This window comes from Salvelinus alpinus, chromosome 4 (genome assembly GCF_045679555.1).
Source record: "Salvelinus alpinus chromosome 4, SLU_Salpinus.1, whole genome shotgun sequence".
Taxonomy (NCBI): Eukaryota; Metazoa; Chordata; class Actinopteri; order Salmoniformes; family Salmonidae; genus Salvelinus; species Salvelinus alpinus.
Window position 1 is genome coordinate 53166711 of NC_092089.1, and position 22989 is coordinate 53189699.

The 22989-nt window shown below is 41.2% G+C and overlaps 1 protein-coding gene across 2 annotated transcripts in view; it reads right to left on the reverse strand.

Moving 5' to 3' along the window:
• The window catches only part of LOC139573947 (myelin basic protein-like), a 46889-nt gene that overhangs the window by 20882 nt on the left and 3018 nt on the right, over positions 1-22989 (reverse strand). Inside the window, exon 2 of one of the 2 annotated variants that reach the window (XM_071397954.1) lies at positions 14195-14253. The exons of the other annotated variant lie outside the window; for it this stretch is intronic. Within the exon in view, the coding sequence (XP_071254055.1) occupies positions 14195-14239 (45 nt within the window). The 5' untranslated portion in view covers positions 14240-14253. The remainder of the gene's footprint in view (positions 1-14194; positions 14254-22989) is intronic. 2 annotated transcript variants of the gene reach the window in all.

The window sequence follows — 22989 nt, forward strand, 5'->3', positions numbered from 1 at the left end:
TTCAAAATGGCAGAACATGATCAACAGTTCTGGAAGTTGGACATGGATTAGGGGTCTCCACAACAGTTCACAATGCAGGCTTATCAGACAGGAGATTGGATTCTACCACAGGCCTGATAATGCATAAATTTTCCGCAGACACAACCACGTCTCCCAAATCGGCTTTGTGAGGATGGATAAATAGTCCTATCCCCGATGTACGTGTGTCTCAGTGTATGCATAAGGCCTTATAGCCAGCACCATAACGGTTGGCTTGGAATCAATGTTGTGTGGGGGGAGGGATATATCAGCTATGATACAAGCAGGCAGATTAGTCTATAAAATAACAGTACTTGCATCATTTTTGATCCCCTTTCATTTTTTCCTACCACGCCCTCCCTCCTGGATCACCTGGTGAAAAATATTACAACTCAATATACAAAACATTAGGAACACCTGATCTTTCCATGACATAGACTGACCAGGTGAATCCAGGTGAAAGTTTTGATCGCTTTATATTTAAGTGCCTTTGAACAGGGTATGGTAGTTGGTGCCAGGCGCACCAGTTTGAGTGTGTCACCACCCAAAGGATATCCAGCCAATTTCACACAACTGTGGGAAGCATTGGATTCAACATGTGACCTCCACTGACTTCTCAACACATTATGTGGTCCTCTCGCTTCCACTCAGCACTGTCACAATGCTGTGTTGACAAAACACCAAGTCGACGCTCTGATTAATGTGAAGATGACACTGCCAAAGAGAAAGACAGCCGTCAAATGAGCATGCATAATACTAAATGCATACTACTAAATCACACGATAAGTGTAATACTCTAAATGTATTGCTTATATTGTATACTTTTTGTGTTCAGTCCATACACTCCACTGAACATGTAATTAAAAAGATAATTATATTCTGTGCCATTCATTTGTAGCTAGGTTTCCATCCAATTGGCGACAGATTATCATGTGAATATTCAAAAATCTGCATAAATAAAATATGCGCATTTTCCCACCAGAGATGCGTTTCCATCAAATTAACTTGTTGTGGATAAAAAGTCTGTGCGTGATGACATAGTCCACATAAAAATAACTTTTGTGGTTAAATTCCCATGTACTAAATAAAAATACAAGTTAAATGGGTTTCCATCGCATTTTCAACTCTACTGATGGTTTTGTCACTAACAATGTGTTATATAGCGAATGTGCCACCTCTGGTACTGGCACGTGCGCCTTAGCCAACAGCTTGCAGATATATAGCCTACTTGCGGGCATAGCCTACATGATGAGATTATCATGAACAAAAGAGCAAGATTATTTAAAATTTGTCAAATGGCAACCAAGCATCGATCATCATGTTACCAGAATAAGACCCTCTAAATGTATTGGAAATGAGCATCAAGGTCATCACCTTGCACTTTCACCACCCGGTGAAGTTCAACATAACTTATTTCATCTGTAGCCTAATAATCTGCATGCTTTAGTAATGGGAGGACCACACAACATGTCATCGAGTGACTCCAAGTTTACTTCAATATGATGGTTATTATAGAAATATTTGCACATAAAAGCATTTCTACCTCCATTTCTCGCACAATACATTTTTACAGACATAAAAAGATCCCACCTTGTCTAGCATATTTCGTTTTTTCGACAAATCTACTGTTTCCATTAGGCCTGTCATGACATGTTTTTATTATCCAATGTACTTTACTCGCATAAAAAGGTTGGACGGAAACCTGGATATTGTCTCTAAGCACATACTGACCTAAGGTAAAACAAAGACAGCAACACAAACACATATTTAAAAATATGACATCAGTCTGATTTGATGCCTTATCTAGCAGTTGCTAACTCTCTTTATCCACTTTCCTCCTCCCCACTCTGGTCTCAGCTCTCTCAGAGTGTGCCTTGCAGAAAGGGAAACCAATGGAAACCTGTATTTGGTTGCCTGCCTTACCACTGTGAGCCTGCCTGGGCTGGGCTCTCCTGTTTTTTTCGGATACCCCCAGCAGGCCAGCCGAGTCTGACAGAGCCCCATACATCCTCATCAACCCCGGGACAGGTGGGCAGGACAGGCAGGCCCAGCCCCAGCCTGGGTTTCCCTGTCACTGTCCTGTTGTCTAGGTAAGCCCATGCCAGGAACATTAAGGCCTCGTTATCTGTGCTTCTGACACCGTTCAAAAGGGCTGTCTTCCCTTTTTCTCTCTTTTTTCCCTCCCTCTGTCTTTTCTAATTCCATTATGCGGTGGAGGAGGAGAAGAGTGGGGGAAAGTTGATTGCAGCCGCAGCTGAATTTTAATGGCGCGCCTATTTTTCTCTGCTGTAATTTGAAAATCTGTGACAAATGGACTTCGGCAAGGCGGAGGTTAATTACCTGATGTCGTTAAAGTACATTACTCGCCATTTAAAGCCCCCTCTTTCCTCCCCACCCACGCCGCAACAGACAGGAACAATAGGTGGGGTGCAATTTCAGGATTCGGAGAGCGAGACACAGAGAAAACAACTCACCTCTTAATTATCTTTGTTCTGTTCAATTGCGGCGGCATCGCATTCTGATTTTTTTTTCAGTAAAGTAGCAGCTCTCAGACCCAACCTGACTGAAAACAGTGGTGTGTTATTGTTAAATAAGCCTCTACTTGTCCTTATCGGTGGACCACACAGCATTGAGGCAGCGACTGTATATGCAAAACACAGGTAAGAGTTCAACTAAAACCATGGAAACACCATGCACACCCCCCCCCCCCCCCCCCCCCCCGTCGGGGATAGATCCAGAATCTCTCTCAGTGCAGCCCATCTAAATTAGCTTACATTTATTTATGTGTATTCAACACTATGTTGGGGTACAAATCTAAGTATGAGGCTTGTTTGGATGTCAACCTCAATATATGTTAATTTCATAATCACCAATTAACGGCATTACAGTAAAAAATGACTTCATCTTCCGCCACCGATTTCTATTTGGCTAGCTACCACCTTATCCAAACGAGAGCTAACCATTAGCAAAAATAAATAAATGAAACCTGAAAAGGACAACTTCTAAATATTATGCATCGAAAACAACCAAATATACAGTATATGTAAATCAGATTTTAGTAAACACATTGTGGGCCTGTTAGGACACAGAAATAACTACGGATTTGACAAATATCCACTATGTTAGATCCGGTTTTTATTTTATGGCGCCAATGATGACATCCTTATGCTATCCCCCATGATCTCTGACCGTATGTATAGAGCAAATGGAATAACAGCAGATTAAACCTCCTCAGAAAACTGTTTCATGTATAGGTCTACCATCTATAAAAAGACAAAACATTTTGTTTGAGCATGGACCTCAAAACTATCAAATGTAGGCCTTTAAGTTAGGCTTTAAACCATTGGTCATATTGACAATTCTTGAGATATAAACATGAAACTCAAATGAATCAAACAAAAGTGAGAATGTTGTTTTTAAATCATACGTGTTGTATTCACTACCTACAGTACAAAGCCACTCAAGGCCTTACAGACATCAAGCCATAGAAATAGAATAATTACTATTCTCTTTCTATGAGTCAAGCAACCTCAGAGCCAAAGGTTTTATCTTCATGTTTATAAAACAACACGCCAGCCTATAGGCTAAGATGAATGACTTCATACATAGTAGTCATCAACACTGATATAATGTCCAGTGTCTTTGAGAGCAAAAGTGTTTGACACGGTCCCATTTTGATTAGGTGTGTTATACAGCCAACGGTTAGAAGTTAAAATGGCTACGTCAAACAAATGTCATCCATCAGCGAGCACAAAGGCTCTCTAAGGCTTTGGCTTAATCCAGTTTATTCTACTGAGTGGACAGGACAAACCACAGAGGGCTAACCAGCATCAGAATGACCACCCAAACACTAGGGCAGGGAATTGCCAGGACCTCACAACACGACAGTATCACATTACTTAGGTGTCGATATGATACAGTATGTATTGCCATTGTATTTCTATCACAATTCTATATGTTTTTTTATTTTATTTCACGTTGATTTAAGCAGGTAGGCCAGTTGAGAACAAGTTCTCAGTTACAACTGCGACCTGGCCAAGATAAAGCAAAGCAGTGCGACACAAACACAGAGTTACACATGGGATAAACAAACGTACAGTCAATAACACAATAGAAAAGTCTATATACAGTGTGTGCAAATGTAGTAAGATTAGGGAGGTAAGGCAATAAAATAGGCCATAGTGGTGAAATAATTACAATTTAGCAATTAAACACTGGAGTGATAGATGTGCAAGTAGAGATACTGGGGTGCAAAGGAGCAAAAAATAAATAATAATAATATGGGGATGAAGTAGTTGGGTGGGCTATTTACAGATGGGCTGTGTACAGGTGCAATGATCGGTAAGCTGCTCTGACAGCTGATGCTTAAAGTTAGTGAGGGAGATATAAGACTCCAGCTTCAGTGATTTTTGCAATTCGTTCCAGTCATTGGCAGCAGAGAACTGGAAGGAAAGGCGGCCAAATAAGGAGTTGGCTTTGGGCATGACCAGTGAAACATACCTGCTGGAGAGCGTGCTACGGGTGGGTACTGCTATGGTGACCAGTGAGCTGAGATAAGGTGAGGCTTTACCTAACAAAGACTTATAGATGACGTGGGGGCAGTGGGTTTGGCAACGAATATGAAGCGAGGGCCAGCCAACGAGAGCATACAGGTCACAGTAGTGGGTAGTATATGGGGCTTTGGTGACAAAACAGATGGCACTGTGATAGACTACATCCAACTTGCTGAGTAGAGTGCTCAAGGCTATTTTGTAAATGACATCGCCGAAGTCAAGGATCGGTAGGATAGTCAGTTTTACGAGGGTATGTTTGGCATGAGTGAAGGATGCTTTGTTGCGAAATAGGAAGCCGATTCTAAATTTAATTTTGGATTGGAGATGCTTAATGTGAGTCTGGAAGAAGAGTTTACAGTCTTTTACCCTACTCATTCTCTCTCTCCATGCTTCTCCATACTACAGACACCTAGGTATTTGTAGTTGTCCACATATTCTAAGTCAGAACTGTCCAGAGTAGTGATGCTAGACGGGCGGGCGGGTGCAGGCAGCGATCGGTTGAAGGGCATGCATTTGGTTTTACTTGCATTTAAGAACAGTTGGGGGCCACGGAGGGAGTGTTGTGTGGCATTGAAGCTCGTCTGGAGGTTTGTTAACACGGTGTCCAAAGAAGGGCCAGAAGTATACAGAATTGTCTGCAGAAGTGGATCAGAGAATCACCAGCAGCAAGTGTGACATCATTGATGTATACAGAGAAAAGAGTCGGCCTGAGAATTTAACCCTGTGGCACCCCCATATAGACTGCCAGAGGTCCGGACAACAGGCCCTCCGATTTGACACACTGAACTCTGAGAAGTAGTTGGTGTACCAGGCGAGGCAGTCATTTGAGAAACCAAGGCTGTTGAGTCTGCCGATAAGAATGCAGTGATTGACAGAGTTGAAAGCCTTGGCCAGGTCGATGAAGATGGATGCACAGTATTGTCTTTTATCGATGGCAGTTATGATATTGTTTAGGACCTTGAGCGTGGCTGAGGTGCACCCATGACCAGCTCAGAAACCAGCTTGCATAGCGGAGAAGGTACGGGGGGGATCCAAAATGGTCAGTGATCTGTTTGTTCACTTGGCTTTCGAAGACATTAGAAAAGGGAGGGTTGGATAGATATAGGTCTGTAACAGTTGAGGGGAATGACCGCGGCAGCTTTCCAATCTTTAGGGATCTCAGACGATACGAAAGAGGTTGAACAGGCTAGTAATAGGGGTTGCAACAATTGCGGCGGATCATTTTAGGAAGAGAGGGTCCAGATTGTCTAGCCCAGCTGATTTGTAGTGTTCCAGATTTTGCAGCTCTTTCAGAACATCAGCTATCTGGATTTGGGTGAAGGAGAAATAGGGGAGGCTTTGACAAGTTGTTGTGGGGGGTGCAGAGCTGTTGATGGGGTAGAGGTAGCCAGGTGGAAAGCATGGCCAGCCATAGAAAAATGCTTATTGAAATTTGATTATCGTAGATTTATCGGTGGTGAGTGTTTCCTAGTCTCAGTGCAGTGAGCAGCTAGGAGGAGGCGCTCTTATTCTCCATGGACTTTACAGTGTCCCAAAACTTTTTGGAGTTTGTGCTACAGGATGCAAATTTATGTTTGAAAAAGCTAGCCTTTGCTTTCCTAACTGCCTGTGTATATTGGTTCCTAACTTCCCTGAAAAGTTGCATAGCGCGGGGGCTATTCGGTGCTAATGCCACAGGATGTTTTTGTGCTGGTCAAGGACAGTCAAGTCTGGAGGGAACTAAGGGCTATATCTGTTCTTAGTTCTACATTTTTTGAATGGGGCATGCTTGTTTAAGATGGTGAGGAAAGCACTCCACCCCTTTGGCAGTTCCATCTTGGCAGAAAACGTTGTAGTTGTGGATGAAAATTGCAGAATTTTTGGTGGCCTTCCTAAGCCAGGATTCAGACGCGGCTAGGACATCAGGGTTGGCGGAGTGTGCTAAAGCAGTGAATGAAGGAAACTAAGGGAGGAGGCTACTGATGTTAACATGCATGAAACCAAGGCTTTTACGGTTACAGAAGTCAACAAATGATAGCACCTGGGGAATAGGACTGGATCTGGGGGCTACAGGGCCTGGGTTAACCTCTACATCACCAGAGGAACAGAGGAGGAGTAGGATAAGGCTAAAGGCTATAAGAACTGGTTGTCTAGTGCATTGAGGACAGAGAATAAAAGGAGCAGATTTCTGGGTGTGGTAGAATAGATTCAAGGCATAATGTACAGAGAAGGGTATGGTAGGATGTGAGTACAGTGGAGGTAAACCTAGGCGTTGAGTGACGATGAGAGGTTTCGTCTCTGGCGGCAGCAGTTAAGCCAGGTGAGGTCTCCGCATGTGTGTGGGGTGGGACAAAAGAGCTATTTAAGGCATTTTGAGCAGGACTGAGGGCTCTACAGTAAAATGAAACAATAAGAACTAGCCAGGGCAGCAGTAGACAAGGCATATTGACATTAGGGTAAATGGCGATGAATGGGCAGAGTGGGTCAGTTCGGTACATGAGTTCGAGGCTGGGGCCGACAGGTAAACAAAATGAGGTACCGTGTTATTCAAACAGTCCAGGGGGCATCAGCTATGTAGCCGAGTGATCATAGGGTCAAAAGAGCAGCAATAGGTGAGTCAGGGTGCAGTTCGGTAGTCACTACAATGCTAGGCGAGCAGGGGACACAGCGTTCAGAAAAGCTAGCAGATGGTTCTTTGGCGACACCGTAACAGAATAGCCTGTTGAGACCACATCGGGCAATCACATCGGCAGTCCAGTCGTGATGGATCGGCGGGGCTCCGTGTCGACAATAAAAGGTCCAGGCCAATTGGTAAAGGTATTGTAGCCTCAGAATTAGCTGGTATATGGGCCTAGCTCGGGGCTAGCTCAAGGCTAGCTGGTGCTTTCTTTGGGACAGAGGTGTTAGGTAACAGTAGCCATTCGTTTACAGTTAGCTAGCTGCGATGATCTGGTGTAAGGATCCAGATCGGCAGGAATCCGGTGATATGGTAGAGAGAAGCAGTCCGATATGCTCTGGATTGATATCGCGCTGTGCAGACTGGCAGGTGTTGTCTGAGCTAAGGCTGGCTGATGACTGGGGAAAAGGTGAAGACTGCTTCTCTTCCCTCTGCCTTCTCTCTTTCTTTCTCTCTCTCGGAGGACCTGAGCCCTAGGACCATACGTCAGGACTACCGGGCATGATGACTCCTTGCTGTCCCCAGTCCACCTGGCTTGCTGCTATTCCAGTTTAAACTGTTCTGCCTGTGGTTATGGAACCCCTACCTGTCCCAGACCTGCTGTTTTCAACTCTTAATGATCGGCTATTAAAAGCCAACTGACATTTATTCCTGATTATTATTTGACCATCCTTGTCACTTATGAACATTTTGAACATCTTGGCCATGTTCTGTTATAATCTCCACCCGGCACAGCCAGAAGAGGACTGGCCACCCCTCATAGCCTGGTTCCTCTCTAGGTTTCTTCCTAGGTTTTGGCCTTTCTAGGGAGTTTTTCCTAGCCACCGTGCTTCTACACCTGCATTGCTTGCCGTTTGGGGTTTAAGGCTGGGTTTCTGTACAGCACTTCGAGATATTAGCTGATGTACGAAGGGCTATATAAAATAAACTTGATTTGATGATGCTAGCCGTGGCTAACAACGACTGGTAGCTAGTTAGCTGGCTAGCTCCTGATGGAAGTTCCATCATGTATTGCAATTTGATACTGCAATTTTATTGCAATTTAATGTCCCAAACATATTGCTCACTATTTGTCTGAGGCAGAGGGACGAGAGATTTTCTTCAGTCATGGTAATAAAAATGCTGAAAATGTTGGCTTACCTTTTAAAAGGAAGATGGAGAAAAAGCTATAGAAGGAGAAACACCTGAGTGTTTGCGCAGGAAAAGCTGACTTGCAGTAGCTTAATTTAACCTTCATTCTTTTAAAGAATTCATAGTTGGAGTCAGAGTCTATATACTATCGTATAAAAATATATTGCGACACTCAACTGTATCGATTTATCCCCCCCATCCCTACCAAACACCCCCATTGACTGATTATACTTTTGACTTTTAAAAGCTCTTTAATTTAATCATTCATGTGGGCTAGTTCAACAGAAAAACATAACAAATTAACTGATGATGGAACTGACAGATTTTCCCCAAAAGGGTAAAAGCACCAGTGTTTGAGACATGATATCTTAACATGACATCACTCACTGTGTAGGACGGTTGAGATGAGCTCAACGTTATTGGACAGCTGGGCTCTTTGGGTGGGACTGCTGAATAGGCTCTCGTGGACTGTTGGCCCTGAGCTAATGATAGTATGAAACTGACCATAAACTGATTCATCCTAAAAAAAATACGAAAATGTATGCAATCCCTACTGTAAGTCTCTCTGGATAAGAGCATCTGCTAAATGACTAAAATGTCAAATGTAATTCATAATAATCTGCCCGATAGTCCATTCATCCTTACAGAAGGAAATGGGTCACTGATGCTTCTTTCGTCTCTGTGTATTGTGTGAGGTGGGTGGGTGGATGGATGTGGGTGACGCGAAAGTAGCCGCTGACATTGAATGGCCTAACGTAACGCATCAGATATCACCACGGCAACATATATGCCTACCAAGAGTGAGAATTTCATTGGTGGGATGTCTAAACGACCATCTGTCAATAAAACGCATCGTGCCATGCAGATATTGCTTTGTCCATCCCATTTTAAATGAACATAACACACAAATTACTCTTCTTGAGTAAGTAACAACACTGTGCCCTCCACAGCTATACTCATTACAGTTTAATGAGTTCTATTTTATGATTATTTTATGATTTTGAGCGAGCAGTTTAGCTTGCATAGCAGTCCCATGGCAATGACAAGCAAGGAAATGTAATCTTTCCGAGGTGTAACAGGGTAATACTCAAAATGAAATGTGAGTTGGGAATCAGTCCATCACCAGAAGTGTTCTAACAGTCATCAGTGTGTCATTTGAAATGCCTCGTTCGGATTCTGTGACCCGAACAAGAAAGGGATATGAAAGGGCTATGCTGAAAATGATGAATCAAAGATACTGTACATCACATTCAACATTAACCTGAAACGGCCTAGTTTTATAACCAGGCTAGCGCCTGAGACCTGACCTTACATAACCTTTCCTCCTCTCCCTGGGCCTCCGGGCTGACCTGCAGAAGTAGCAGGCGAGCTTTGTCATCACTTACTGAAATCGCAGTGTCCTGACCACCCAGGCACACTCTGATGCTCGCTAATCAACCACTGCCTGGCAACACCAGTCCGCCACTCTAAGATCTGGCAAGTCGATAAGAAGACTCAGCGGCTCTGAGTCGCAGCACTCCCACGGATATATAAAAAAAAAGCACCTCTCTCAGGACTGGACTGCCCATGAAGAAAATCATCTCCCCAGAAGCATGGAGAGAGAGAATGAGTAGGGTAAAAGAGGGGGAGTGATAAAAAAAATGGAGAAGATAGTTATCTCTATAGCAAGGGTGTCAAGCTCATTTTGCACTGCGCGCCACAATCGGACTTCACCAAGGTCTGGAGGTCTGCACTTACAATTTAGTATATTTCCTCGCCGTCAAAAGTTATAAAAAAAATTGTCCTCTATCCATCAATTTTGGAATTTGACACTCCCTGACTGTCTAGATTTAGTTTCGATTACTTTTTAGCAAGTTTGACAGGGTGAAAAGTTTATAATTGTAGATCCATTATCACTTCTACACAGTTTCGAGTTATTTCAATGTCAACTTATTTTCTATATTTTTATGAGAACAAATATGTTTATTTATTTACTCAAACCACCGTGGGCCAGATTGAATGGGCTCGGGCCGTATGTTTGACACACCTGGTCTGTAGCTACAGTATATTGTCAGGTAACTGCTAAAGTAATGGAAACTCTTCAGTAAATGTGGGATAAAAAGTATATTGAAAGCAGGTGTTTCCACACAGATGAGATTCCTGAGTTAATTAAGCAATAAACATTGCATCATGCTTAGGGTCATAAATACAAATATTGTATTGGTAGCCAAAATACATTATTTTGGCTACCATGGCTATGCCCCCATAGGATGACAATGCCCCCTACCACAGTGCACGAGCAGTCACTGAATGGTTTGATGAGTATTAAAAATGATGTAAACCATATGCCATGGCCATCTCAGTCACCAGATCTTAAGCCAATTGAACACTTATGGGAGATTCTGGAGTGGTGCCTGAGACAGTGTTTTCCACCACCATCAGCAACACTGTTGCATCCCTCCAATAGATTTCCAGACACTTGTAGAATCTATGCAAAGGTGCATTGAAGCCGTTCTGGCTCTTGGGGGCCTTATTAAGACACTATGTTGGTGTTTCCTTTATTTTGCCAGTTACCTATATGACTACATACATTATGTCAACACATTTCAAGAGGGGACTTTTTCAGTATTGACATACAAAAAGCTAACTTTCACATTCTTCCAAAAACACCAATTCATGGAAAAAACACAAGGCTACAAAAGACCTTAAATGACTTGCTTATTTACCAAACACCACATCCTTACTCAGTGGTTAACAAGCTGGCCCCTACAGCAGAACAGTCACCACAACCCCATTCCCCTTTCCTTGTGCTATAACTGAAAGGAAAACGCCACTTAGCTCCAAACAATTAAAGTGCACTACATAAGGGAAAAGGTTGTCACTTGGAATGCACCCTTTGTCTGGCATTCATTTGAGGGTTATATTATTCAAGTACTCCGCCAGACTCTTTTTGAAGCCGTTTGTATTTTTCTGAGGGCTTCAGATTTGATTGAGAGCTTCTTTATGGTCATAACTCCATTGTTCTGACGGAGGACTGCATGAATAAACTACAGCAGGGTCCAAAGTGTTGCCTCACTTCCCTGATAAAGGCCTAAGCTGTGAATGATATAAGAGGCTCTACAGTCTACAATCACATTGAACTTCACCATTGTCAGTATTATTCCCATAAAAACAAAAGGATCAAACTTATCTTACACACAATGCACATCCACAGTTGAAGTCGGAAGTTTACATTCACCTTAGCCAAATACATTTAAACTCAGTTTTTCACAATTCCTGACATTTAATCCCAGTAAAAATTCCCTGTCTTAGGTCAGTTAGGATCACCACTTTATTTTAAGAATGTGAAATCAATGTGATGTCAGAATAATAGTAGAGATAATTATTTCTTTCAGCTTATATTTCTTTCATCACATTCTCAGTGGGTCAGAGGTTAACATACACTCAATTAGTATTTGGTAGCATTGCCTATAAATTGTTTAACTTGGGTAAAACGTGTCGGGTAGCCTTCCAAAAGCTTCCCACAATAAGTTTGGTGAATTGTGGCCCATTCCTCCTGACAGAGCTGGTGTAACCGAGTCAGGTTTGTAGGCCTCCTTGCTCGCACACGCTTTTTCAGTTCTGCCCACAAATTGTCTATAGGATTGAGGTCAGGGCTTTGTGATGGCCACTCCAACACCTTGACTTTGTTGCTCTTAAGCCATTTTGCCACAACTTTGGAAGTATGCATTGTCTATTTGGAAGACCCATTTGCGACCAAGCTTGAACTTCCTGACTGATGTCTTGAGATGTTGCTTCAATATATCCACATAATTTTCCTCCTCATGATGTCATCTATTTTGGGAAGTGCACCAGTCCCTCCTGCAGCAAAGCACCCCCGTACTTCACGGTTGGGATGGTGTTCTTCGCCTTGAAAGCATCCCCCCTTTTCCACCAAACATAACAATGGTCATTATGGCCAAACAGTTCTATTTTTGTATCATCAGACCAGGGGACATTTCTCTAAAAAGTACGATCTTTGTCCCCATGTGCAGTTGCAAACCATAGTCTGGCTTTTTTATGGCAGTTTAGGAGCAGTGGCTTCTTCCTTGCTGAGCAGCCTTTCAGGTTATGTCGATATAGGGCTCGTTTTACTGTGGATATAGATACTTTTGTACCCGTTTCCTCCAGCATCTTCACAAGGTCCTTTGTTGTTGTGCTGGGATTTATTTGCACTTTTCGCACCAAAGTACGATCATCTCTAGGAGACAGAACGTGTCTCCTTCCTCAGCGGTATGACGGCTGCGTGGTCACATGGTGTTTATACTTGCGTACTATTGTGTGTACAGATGAACGTGGTACCTTCAGGCGTTTGGAAATTGCTCCCAAGGATGAACCAGACTTGTGAAGGTCTACAATTTTTCTTCTGAGGTCTTGGCTGATTTCTTTTGATTTTCCCATGATGTCAAGCAAAGAGGCACTGAGTTTGAAGATAGGCCTTGAAATACATCCACAGGTACACCTCCAATTGACTCAAATGATGTCAATTAGCCTATCAGAAGCTTCTAAAGCCATGACATCATTTTCTGGAATTTTCCAAGCTGTTTAAAGGCACAGTCAACTTAGTGTATGTAAACTTCTGACCCACTGCAATTGTGATACAGTGAATTATAAGTGAAATAATCTGTCTGTAAACAATTGTTTGAACAAGGACTTGTGTCATGCACAAATTAGATGACCTAACAGACTTGCCAAAACTATAGTTTGTTAACAAGAAATGTGTGGAGTGTTTGAAAAACAAGTTTTAATGACTCCAACCTAATTGTATGTAAACTTCCAAACTTCAACTGTATGTGCACTAAATGTGTATACTGTGTATGTCCTGTAGTGCTGAGCAATTAGTGCTTTTTGACATTTTCAATATCAGTTTAGATTTCTTTAAACAAATGCATTATGTGGGTTCACTGCTGCAACAACTCAGAATAAAATAATTGATGGTAGTGACTGCCCATTACTATCACTTATTAGGCTCTAACCATCATTTATTCACGTGACTTTACTTAAATAAAATATTGTGGTTGTTTATATCACACATTTGTTTTTAGTATGATGATATTATTTCATTAATACAACTCCAATGACTGCCCATATCTGCACATCACTTATTAATAAACCATCCTTCATTCATATTACTTTAATAAAATATTTCAGTTGTTATGTACATATAAAAAATCTATATATATATTTGATGATTTATTATTTTATTTCAAGGCATTATCTAATCTCTGCTCAGGCAGCCAGCCATCTACCTCTGTTTCCCAAAGAGTCATCCTTCAGGCTAGCAGGCTAGCCTAGCTGGCTAGCTGCCTGCTGTCTGACAAAATCACCATTTCAGCAGTTCTTCAAAGTAGATTTTAAGACTGCTAAATAACACCTATCACTCTATTAGATGCATTGTCGGGTAGAGACACCTAAACAACTGCTCTCTATCCCTCTCGTTTCTCTCTATCGCTCTCAGTGTCAGTCTGCCGGCCCCACAAGCAGGCGTGAACCAATGAAAACAGGTAGCTTATAGGCGTAATGGATTCTGGTCATTGTAGTTAATTACCACATTTACTTCACTTAACTTAGATGAGTTGGACAACATGTCCCAGAGAGTAATCTCTCTAGAGAAACAGCACAAATGGCGCAGTGAGTGCACAGAAAAACATTTTACTAAATGGAATTCAAATCATTTAACTGATGTTGGTCATTTACTTCCTTCTTTTTTTTTTTTTTTACGAAAATAAACCAACATTTCGGTTAATCGCTGAGCACTACTGTCCTGTATACTTTCAACAAAATCATGCATAGATACACTTCCGACTGAGATGCTTACCTTGCTCTGCGGCTGTGGCTCGCGTTTACCTAGATGCTGTCCCATGTTGTCGACAGAGACTGTGGAGAAAAGAGAAGAATGGTAGCAGACCCATCTGGAATTACAACACTCCTTTTAAAATCGGAGACAGTCGGGTTCAGTGGCAGCAGAGCTGACGTAAAAAAAAAGAGAAACACTACTTCATAAATCACTCTCCCTCCATTCCCCACCCCATTCCACCATCCCCCAATGAACCAACAACCAACAAAATTAACAAAAGAGGGAAAAAAGAGAAAAAAACAAAAACAGATCACGCAAAAACATCAAGGAAAACAAAAACCTAAACAGCAAGGCAGACTGTATACGTTGCAGTGCATGTGCAGACCTATTTACACGTGTGCATGTGTCTCTGTGTGTGCACATGTTTGAATGCAAGTTTGTGTATATGCAGGTGTACAAGCACCTGCGAGGCAACAGCCTCAGGCAAACAGGCATAGTGTCATTCAAAACGTATTACTTGTAAAAAAAACTTTATTTTAGACTTTTTTCTTTGACTGTCATTCTATCCCCGGCCCAGCAACTCCACTCCCACTTGTCTCCAGTTCCACATCCCAACCCTCAGTTTCCGTCAGGCTATCCCACCTAGTTCTGCTGCCACCCTCTTTGGATTTCTACGTGCCATATATATATATATATATATATATATCTTTCAACTATGCTGTGATGTTTGATATACAATTGTAATCTAATCGAATAGAATCCACAGATTGTGAGTTGAAGATAAATACTTTCACTAATAAGAGTATTAGTATATTAGTAACTGACTGACCAAGTCTCTCCAGATCTCCAAACATTGCTACTTCTAGGGTCAATTTTAGATTAATGTTATGCATTTTCAGCCATTCCTGAACCGGAGACCAGAAACAGGCTACCTGAGGGCAATACCAGAACAAATGGTCTATTGATTCTGTATCCTCACAACAACATCTGCAGAGCTGTGATGATTGTATGCCCCATATATTCAACATTTTGTTGGTGGCAAGAATTCTGTACAATCATTTTAGCTGAAAGGCACGAAGTCTTGAATCTTGCGTTGTTTTATTCATCATCTCATAAACCCTGTGCCATGGAATTAGTACATCAACAATCACTTCCCAGCTATTTTGCAATCTGTATGACACAGCTGTCAACATCCTGGTCCTCAAAGGAAACTGGTATGCTTTCCTATTTATCCTATTTTTGTTCCTCTGCCAGTTTTGATCCTTTATATTGGGCAGAGAGCCCAGTTCCCTACCTCCTCCCGCTGCCACCTGCCTCCTCGATTTGGGGTAATGCTTTAATCAGTTGGTTGTAATCTTGGATTGAGCAGACCTTCCTATACAATTCCGATAACTCAATGAAAGACCTTTAGAACCATTCTGATTTACAATATAATTTAAAAACAAAAATACCGTTTTGAAACATCTTTTTGATAAATACAGGTCTTTTATCAACCAGCACATTTGAGTTCAACCATAATATTTGTTGTAATATTTGTTCTCTCTTTTCTGGGGGATGAAATTGAAATTGTAACCAACTCTGCAATGCTTGTTTGAAAAAGAAATACTTTGAACAGAGTTTCACTTGATTAATTAATCGAAAATTAGACATGGCAATCTGCACAAAAGCAAAAAGGCCATTTTTAAACAAAGCTTTTCTTAGTAATCTACTTGAGAACCATTTTGGGTTCAGGTAAAACTTTTGTAGAAATGAAGCTTTTAGAGAGAGGTTTAGTGCTTTTATATTTAATAACATCAACCCACCCAGTTCATATTCATTATAGAAATAGGCACGCTTTATCTTGTCAAAATTAGGTTTGAGTCCAGAGAGGCCAGAAAATAATGAAGAATTAAATCAATTGGATGTGTCCTGTAATAACATCGATCCAATTGACAAGGTAATGAAGAATAAATCCAGCATCAATGTCCCAATCTCATCTTTACCTTAACAAAAGGTCAATATCTCAAAGCACACATCCTCCCTCATGCCCGAAGCAAATCACCACATGAAAACATTGAGCAGAACAGTCTGGAAATAGAGACAAAGCCATGGACTGTGCGGCTGATGAAACTTCTCACTGTTCTGGCAGCAGCGGAGCGCTGTTTACCGTACATTTCAAATTCAGATAATACACTTCCAGTGTCTCAGAGAGTGAGATCGTGATTTTTTTTTTAAAGCACTGAGCGTGGTGCCCACACTATGCTTGATATAGCGTTTGAATATATCACAAATCTCAGGGCCTATACCCAAGGGGGTTTGCACAGCACTACGCACTGTTGATCCTAACAACTGAAGGATACTTTTGGACAATGAAATAAGGAGAAATACTGAGCATGCTGAAACACTTAAATTGACTTTTAATGGCATTGAGTGAATCCGAGATGTGATCCCTGTATGCTGGCAGCTATGAACCATTTTTGTTACATTGTCTTTTGTTGGGACTGAACTCTGCCCTAATTAGGTGTGACAGTAGCCTAAACAGTACGAGAGGTGTGATGGTTATGTTTTCTGTCACATGGGGTTTCAAATGGGTCCTGATATCATGCTGTAATAGGGAGCTGTTTCAATAAGCTTTAGCATTCACAGTAGGGGGGGAAACAGGCTTTATTTGACCTCTGGATAAATGCATGGATCTGCACTAGAAATAGGCTCACCTAAGGGGCAATCTGTGATTGATACATCAATTTTGGGACTTTAAAATTAATTATATATAGTATACTCATTGATTATTGAAGAAAATAACTTCAAAATACCTCATGAGCTTAGTTCTGTCATACCCCATCAGAACGCAAAATATAAGCTTGTTTTACTCCAATGTTTGTAAACAAACACTGTATGGCCTCAAAACAGGTATATTTTTTATTAAATGGATGGTTGGTCCTTGAATCCAGAGCTCAGTCTATGAATTTGAGTGGTTACTTTTCTTCAGCGCCATCCCTCAGCTTTTTCCCAAAACAGTGGTGGAGAGGAGCCTTATAATTATTTGAACTGCAGATTGCCCCTTTAATATTCACAATATTGCAGCGGCAACAATCTAATAACTTTTCTGTTACGATTACCGTGTAGCGGATGTGATTGTAAATGTCAGTTTAAAGTAAGGTGCGGGAACAACCTTTTCTCATGGACATCATAAAAGAAAGTTACAAGATGACTACCTCTGCAATATAGTGAGTATTACCTACAGCATGTACAGTCTCAGGATGATTACCTCTGCAATATAGTGAGTATTACCTACAGCATGTACAGTCTCAGGATGATTACCTCTGCAATATAGTAAGTTTTACCTACAGCATGTACAGTCTCAGGATGATTACCTCTGCAATTTAGTGAGTATTACCTATAGCATGTACAGTCTCAGGATGATTACCTCTGCAATATAGTGAGTGTTACCTTCAGCATGTACAGTCTCAGGATGATTACCTCTGCAATATAGTAAGTTTTACCTACAGCATGTACAGTCTCAGGATGATTACCTCTGCAATATAGTGAGTATTACCTACAGCATGTACAGTCTCAGGATGATTACCTCTGCAATATAGTGTGTATTACCTACAGCATGTACAGTCTCAGGATGATTACCTCTGCAATATAGTGAGTATTACCTACAGCATGTACAGTCTCAGGATGATTACCTCTGCAATATAGTGTGTATTACCTACAGCATGTACAGTCTCAGGATGATTACCTCCGCAATATAGTGAGTATTACCTACAGCATGTACAGTATAGAGCAGATTAGTGCATTTTTGTAGAGGCCAAATGTAGCCCTTGACGTCTCATACAGTATAATACTGCATATGGCTTAAGATTATAAACAGAGAACAACGCAGCATCTTGATAGGCATTCAAATGAAATATGTCTTTCAGATCCAGAGCCAAAAACTCCAGCTTTGTTGCTACGGGCCTTTTATGATAGACTGCTGAAAGCAAAAAGAGGAGTATATGCGAGTTGCTCTGTGAATTCAACTTTTCCCTTCAAAACAAAAAGAGGTCTTAGCTGATCAGAGTAGCCTGGTGATGATTCCCCTGTCCCTTTAAAAGGGCGAAAAATATATCACAATTGTTGGCAAGTAGGCTCGTTTACAGTAGGCTCGTTTACAGTAGGCTCCCAAACCAATGGTCTTTTCTGATTCCTAAGAACTACGGTAGTCACGCACAGCCACGACTTCCGCTTACTACAAAATGGAATACATGTTGGCTTCGGGAATTAATCTACTGTTACAACTGCCATATAGCCTACGCTTTGGCGAGCTCAGCTCTCTTATGGAGCAAGGCCCTGAAACAAGTTTTAATCCTTTCTTAAAACAACACTCTCTGGTGTGAGAGGGCTCAGTCATGTAAGCATGGTTACGTAGTTCAGTAGCTGTATCCAAGACAAACAACTAGGCTAGATGAAAATGTAACGCAGAAAACGAATTGACAAAGACTAGCAAACCAAAGTAAGACGCCGACCCTTCAATACACTTTGCTATCTTTCTCCAGACTAGAAATATTGAAATGTGTTCATGGCTTTGCCTGTGAACAAGGCCACTTTTCCAGTAACCACACTGACAATGTGTTAACATTCTTCCCAAGGTTGTGAGTGTGAGAAACTCTGTGAACGTATTATCCGCAAGATTCTGGCAAACCAAAATAACATCCAGAGAATATCTATGTCACAAAGAGTGGTGAGAGGATACAGATGAGATGAGGTTTCCCCTCACAAAAAATATTACACAACCACAGCTGGAGCCTGCGAGGACTTGCAAAACATGGGCGTTGCAGAACACTGAAAGAAAAATCCATACTGTAATTAAACTTCTACACAGCAGCCTCCAATCCAACAAAAGAAGCTCCGTTCCTTGCCTTTTTGCACATAAGATTCTATGACTCAAACACTTTGCAAATCAATTGGGGGGTAGACTACAGGCAGGGGAAGAGAACATACAGAGACACACAGTGGATGAGAATGATAAGGGAGAACCATATAGGTCTTACTCTCTCATACACACACACCCCTCTGGGGATATGAACTTTGCATATTCTATTTGAAGGTTGTATGGGAGATACAGCACCAGGGAGGCATGCTATTTATAGGACAACCTTCCTCACATATAGGCCAGCACTCACAGCACTGCAGCACTCAAGAGCCATCAATGCATATGAGCAATTATCTATATTCCCTCTGACTAAGTTCTGCTTGTGTGATTGCTCTGCTGCTGTCTGTTACCTAGGACCATGAGACTCAAATACTGTGAAAATCAAACAAAAATATTTTGATTTGGTCTGGCTGAGAGGCTTAATTCATTACAAAATACCTCATACACTTTTCCTCATATCAACATACTGCCTTCTGACTTGGTTGCCCATCTACTGTCAGCTGTTATTTTGTTTTATAGTTAGTAGTTAATGTTTTTTTTTTTTTTTTAATACTAGTCCCATAAGAAACTGGGAGTTTGTTTAAAATGAATGTTCATGCTCTATCCAGGGAGGATGTAAATGACTGCTCACCCATAGCGTAAGAGAGGAGAGCCCATCATTTTTAACATGTACCAACTTGGAGATAAAGGTATCACAGCTCAATTCATGAGCCATACCTCCATATCTCCATCCGAGAGTGATGGCTTTAAGTATCAACAGAAAAAGCAATCTTCCTTCTCTACAGTGAGAAACGGATAAATAAGTATTCATTTCTTCTGCTTCCCAACCTGCGAGACTGAAACGGATATCACTTTCCTGCAACATAAATTGCCCTTTAGGGATAAATGGCTATTTATGACTGCTGACAGAAGGAACTATGGATTACCCTGTAATACAAACAGCGGGCACAATAAAACCAAGACACAATGCGATACACTTCTCAAGTTTGACAGAAGGAACACATATTCTTGTTCACATCATTGGGTGTATACACTTTACAGGCTCGGAGAACAACAAACCTAAACGTTGCTCTAAACATTTGAGTTTCTATTTAGCCTGCTTGGGAATCCTCCTCTTTGACACGTTATTCTGGTCACTGTACCAAACACAAGGTCAGCGAGCACACTGAGTGAAGTAGACACTCTATTTGGAGTTAGCTCCGGAGATTGGGAAAGACAAGCAAACAATTCACAGTGCTGCTGAGCAGTTTTTCCATGGGGCTAAGATATCATTCTAAGATATCAGGGTATAACGGTCCCATAACTCACTCCCTCTAAGTCCTCACATCATCAGTGTTAACTAGCCATAATGATAAACTCCCAGAAGGTATAGCATGCCAGTAGCATCTCCCAGCTGTGTGTGGTCTTCATAGGGGTGAGAAACACTGCCCTCTCCATGGTGCTGAATGCAGACCAATACACTCACTCATCATCTCGGTCTGTCTCACACACACAAACAGACTTCCTGTCATTATATCAGATAATGGATCCATAGGTGCCAGGAACGTGTGGGGCTGGTGTGTGTGTGTGTGTGTGGCTCTTCCATGGAAAATGAGCTAATATACAGACGTCCTTGTGGATGGTGGACAAGTGCTTCATTTAACCCTCCAGGTGCCCAAGGGCTTATGTAACCCACTTGGAGATACTCAGTGATACTAAGTCCCTGGTAGTGACACTAGAGCCAGGGTCAGAGGTCAACATCTGTCCTTGGAGAGAGCATCTGGTGTACAGCAATCAGGGTCGTGCTCGTGAGGGCACAACATATTTTTTTTTTGCAACAGAAAACAAAAAAAGAAATGTTTCTTATTGGACAAGTGCATGTTATCCCTTCCTTGTTTCAGTACATTTTTTATTGCGTTTAGTGTCTAGTGAACATGAACCTGGACACAGAGTTGGATGGAAGAAAACTTTACTCGGAAGAGAGGCTCATGTTTCTCTATTAGAGGTCGACCGATTAATCGGAATGGCCGATTTCAAGTTTTTCAAGATTTTTTACTTTGTCAGCTCGGGGGATTCAATCTTGCAACCTTACAGTTATCTAGTCCAATGCTCTAACACTGATTACATTGCACTCCACGAGGAGCCTGCCTGTGCCGCGAATGCAGTAAGCTAAGGTAAATTGCTAGCTAGCATTAAACTTATCTTATAAAAAACAATCAATCAATGACTGTCATTGCTCCAATATGTACTTAACCATAAACATCAATGCCTTTCTTAAAATCAATACACAAGTATATATTTTTAAACCTGCATATTTAGCGAAAAGAAATCCAGGTTAGCAGGCAATATTAACCAGGTGAAATTGTGTCATTTCTCTTGCGTTCATTGCACGCAGATTCAGGGTATATGCAACAGTTTGGGCCGCCTGGCTCTTTGCGAACTAATTTGCCAGAATTTTACGTAATTATGACAACATTGAAGGTTGTGCACTGTAACAGGAATATTTAGACTCATGGATGCCACCCGTTAGATAAAATACGGAACGGAATAAACGTTTTGTTTTCGAGGTGATAGTTTCCGGATTAGTCAAAGGTATATGGTTTAGAGAGAAATAGTCGACGCGTTATAATTCCTGTAATAACTTGCGGCTGAACTTGACAGGGGTTCCTTCGTTATTTTACCGTTCATGTCTTCCATAGAGAATGTCTTGATCTACATCAAATAAGGTCTGTGTTTCGTGCAGGCTTAAACCGCCTCGACGTTTTGATACCTTATCCTAGTGAGATTTACATGGGTAACGTTTGTCAACATATTTTCATAAATCCACTCTACAAAAAAATGATCTTCGCTTATATTTAGCCAATATTGATCAGAGTTACCTTGTTCTATGGATATCTACACAGTTATAAAATTGTCAAGGTGGTGTAAGCATACACGAAACACAGACCTTATTTTAAGTGAATCTAAAAATATCCTATGGAATAAATGAAGGAACCGCTTTTCAGATTTTGCTAGAAGGTGTCATGGGAATTATGACTCGCACTTTGGTCGTCAATTCTTACCATGCCCATTATTAAAATAGGATTTCCTGCATATAGAAATGACAGTTTTTGTTTTCAACATTCATCACAGGTAACTTAAACTCTATTTTTATTCAAACAGTTGAGAGTATTTGTCTCCTAAGCAGACCCTTCAGTATCATTGTCACTTCAGAGCTGTGTGTGTGTGTGTGTGTGTGTGTGTGTGTGTGTGTGTGTGTGTGTGTGTATTTATGTATTATATTAAGTTAAAATAAAAGTGTTCATTGTTCATTCAGTATTGTTGCAGTTGTCATTATTACAAAAATGTGTGTGTGTGTGTGTGTGTGAGTATGATATATATAAAACTTTTAAAAAAAATTAAAAAAATTATTTTTATAAATCGGCCGATTAATCGTTATCGGCTTTTTTTGTAATCCAAAAATCGGTATCGGTGTTTAAAAATCATTAAAAATCATAAAAAATCATCATTGGTCGACCTCTATTCTCTATCCCTATCAATTTATGTTCTCCTCTTTCACTTCTTCCTTTTCCCTCTATACTCATCTCTCTCAATCTCTTGGAAGAGAAAGGCTATTGTTTAAATATCTCTCCATCCTTCCTTTGCTCTCTACTCACTGCTCCCTCAAGCTCTGGGAAGAGAGATTTGTGAGTGTTTGAATGTCTGTGTGAGTGTTTTGAATGTCATGTTTGTGGGCAAGGCACTGTCCTACTCCCCTGTTCCCTGGGCTTCGAGACATTTTTGTCATTTTAGAAGTTCACAGAAAGGATGACCTTAGAAACCATGGTCACACCACGGTCCAAAATTAGCAGAAATGCCAGTATAGACCCCATTGCAGCATCACTGTCTTGTTCTACACAGCAAGCCCATCATTAGTGGCAGAACCAAGCTATGCTTTAGG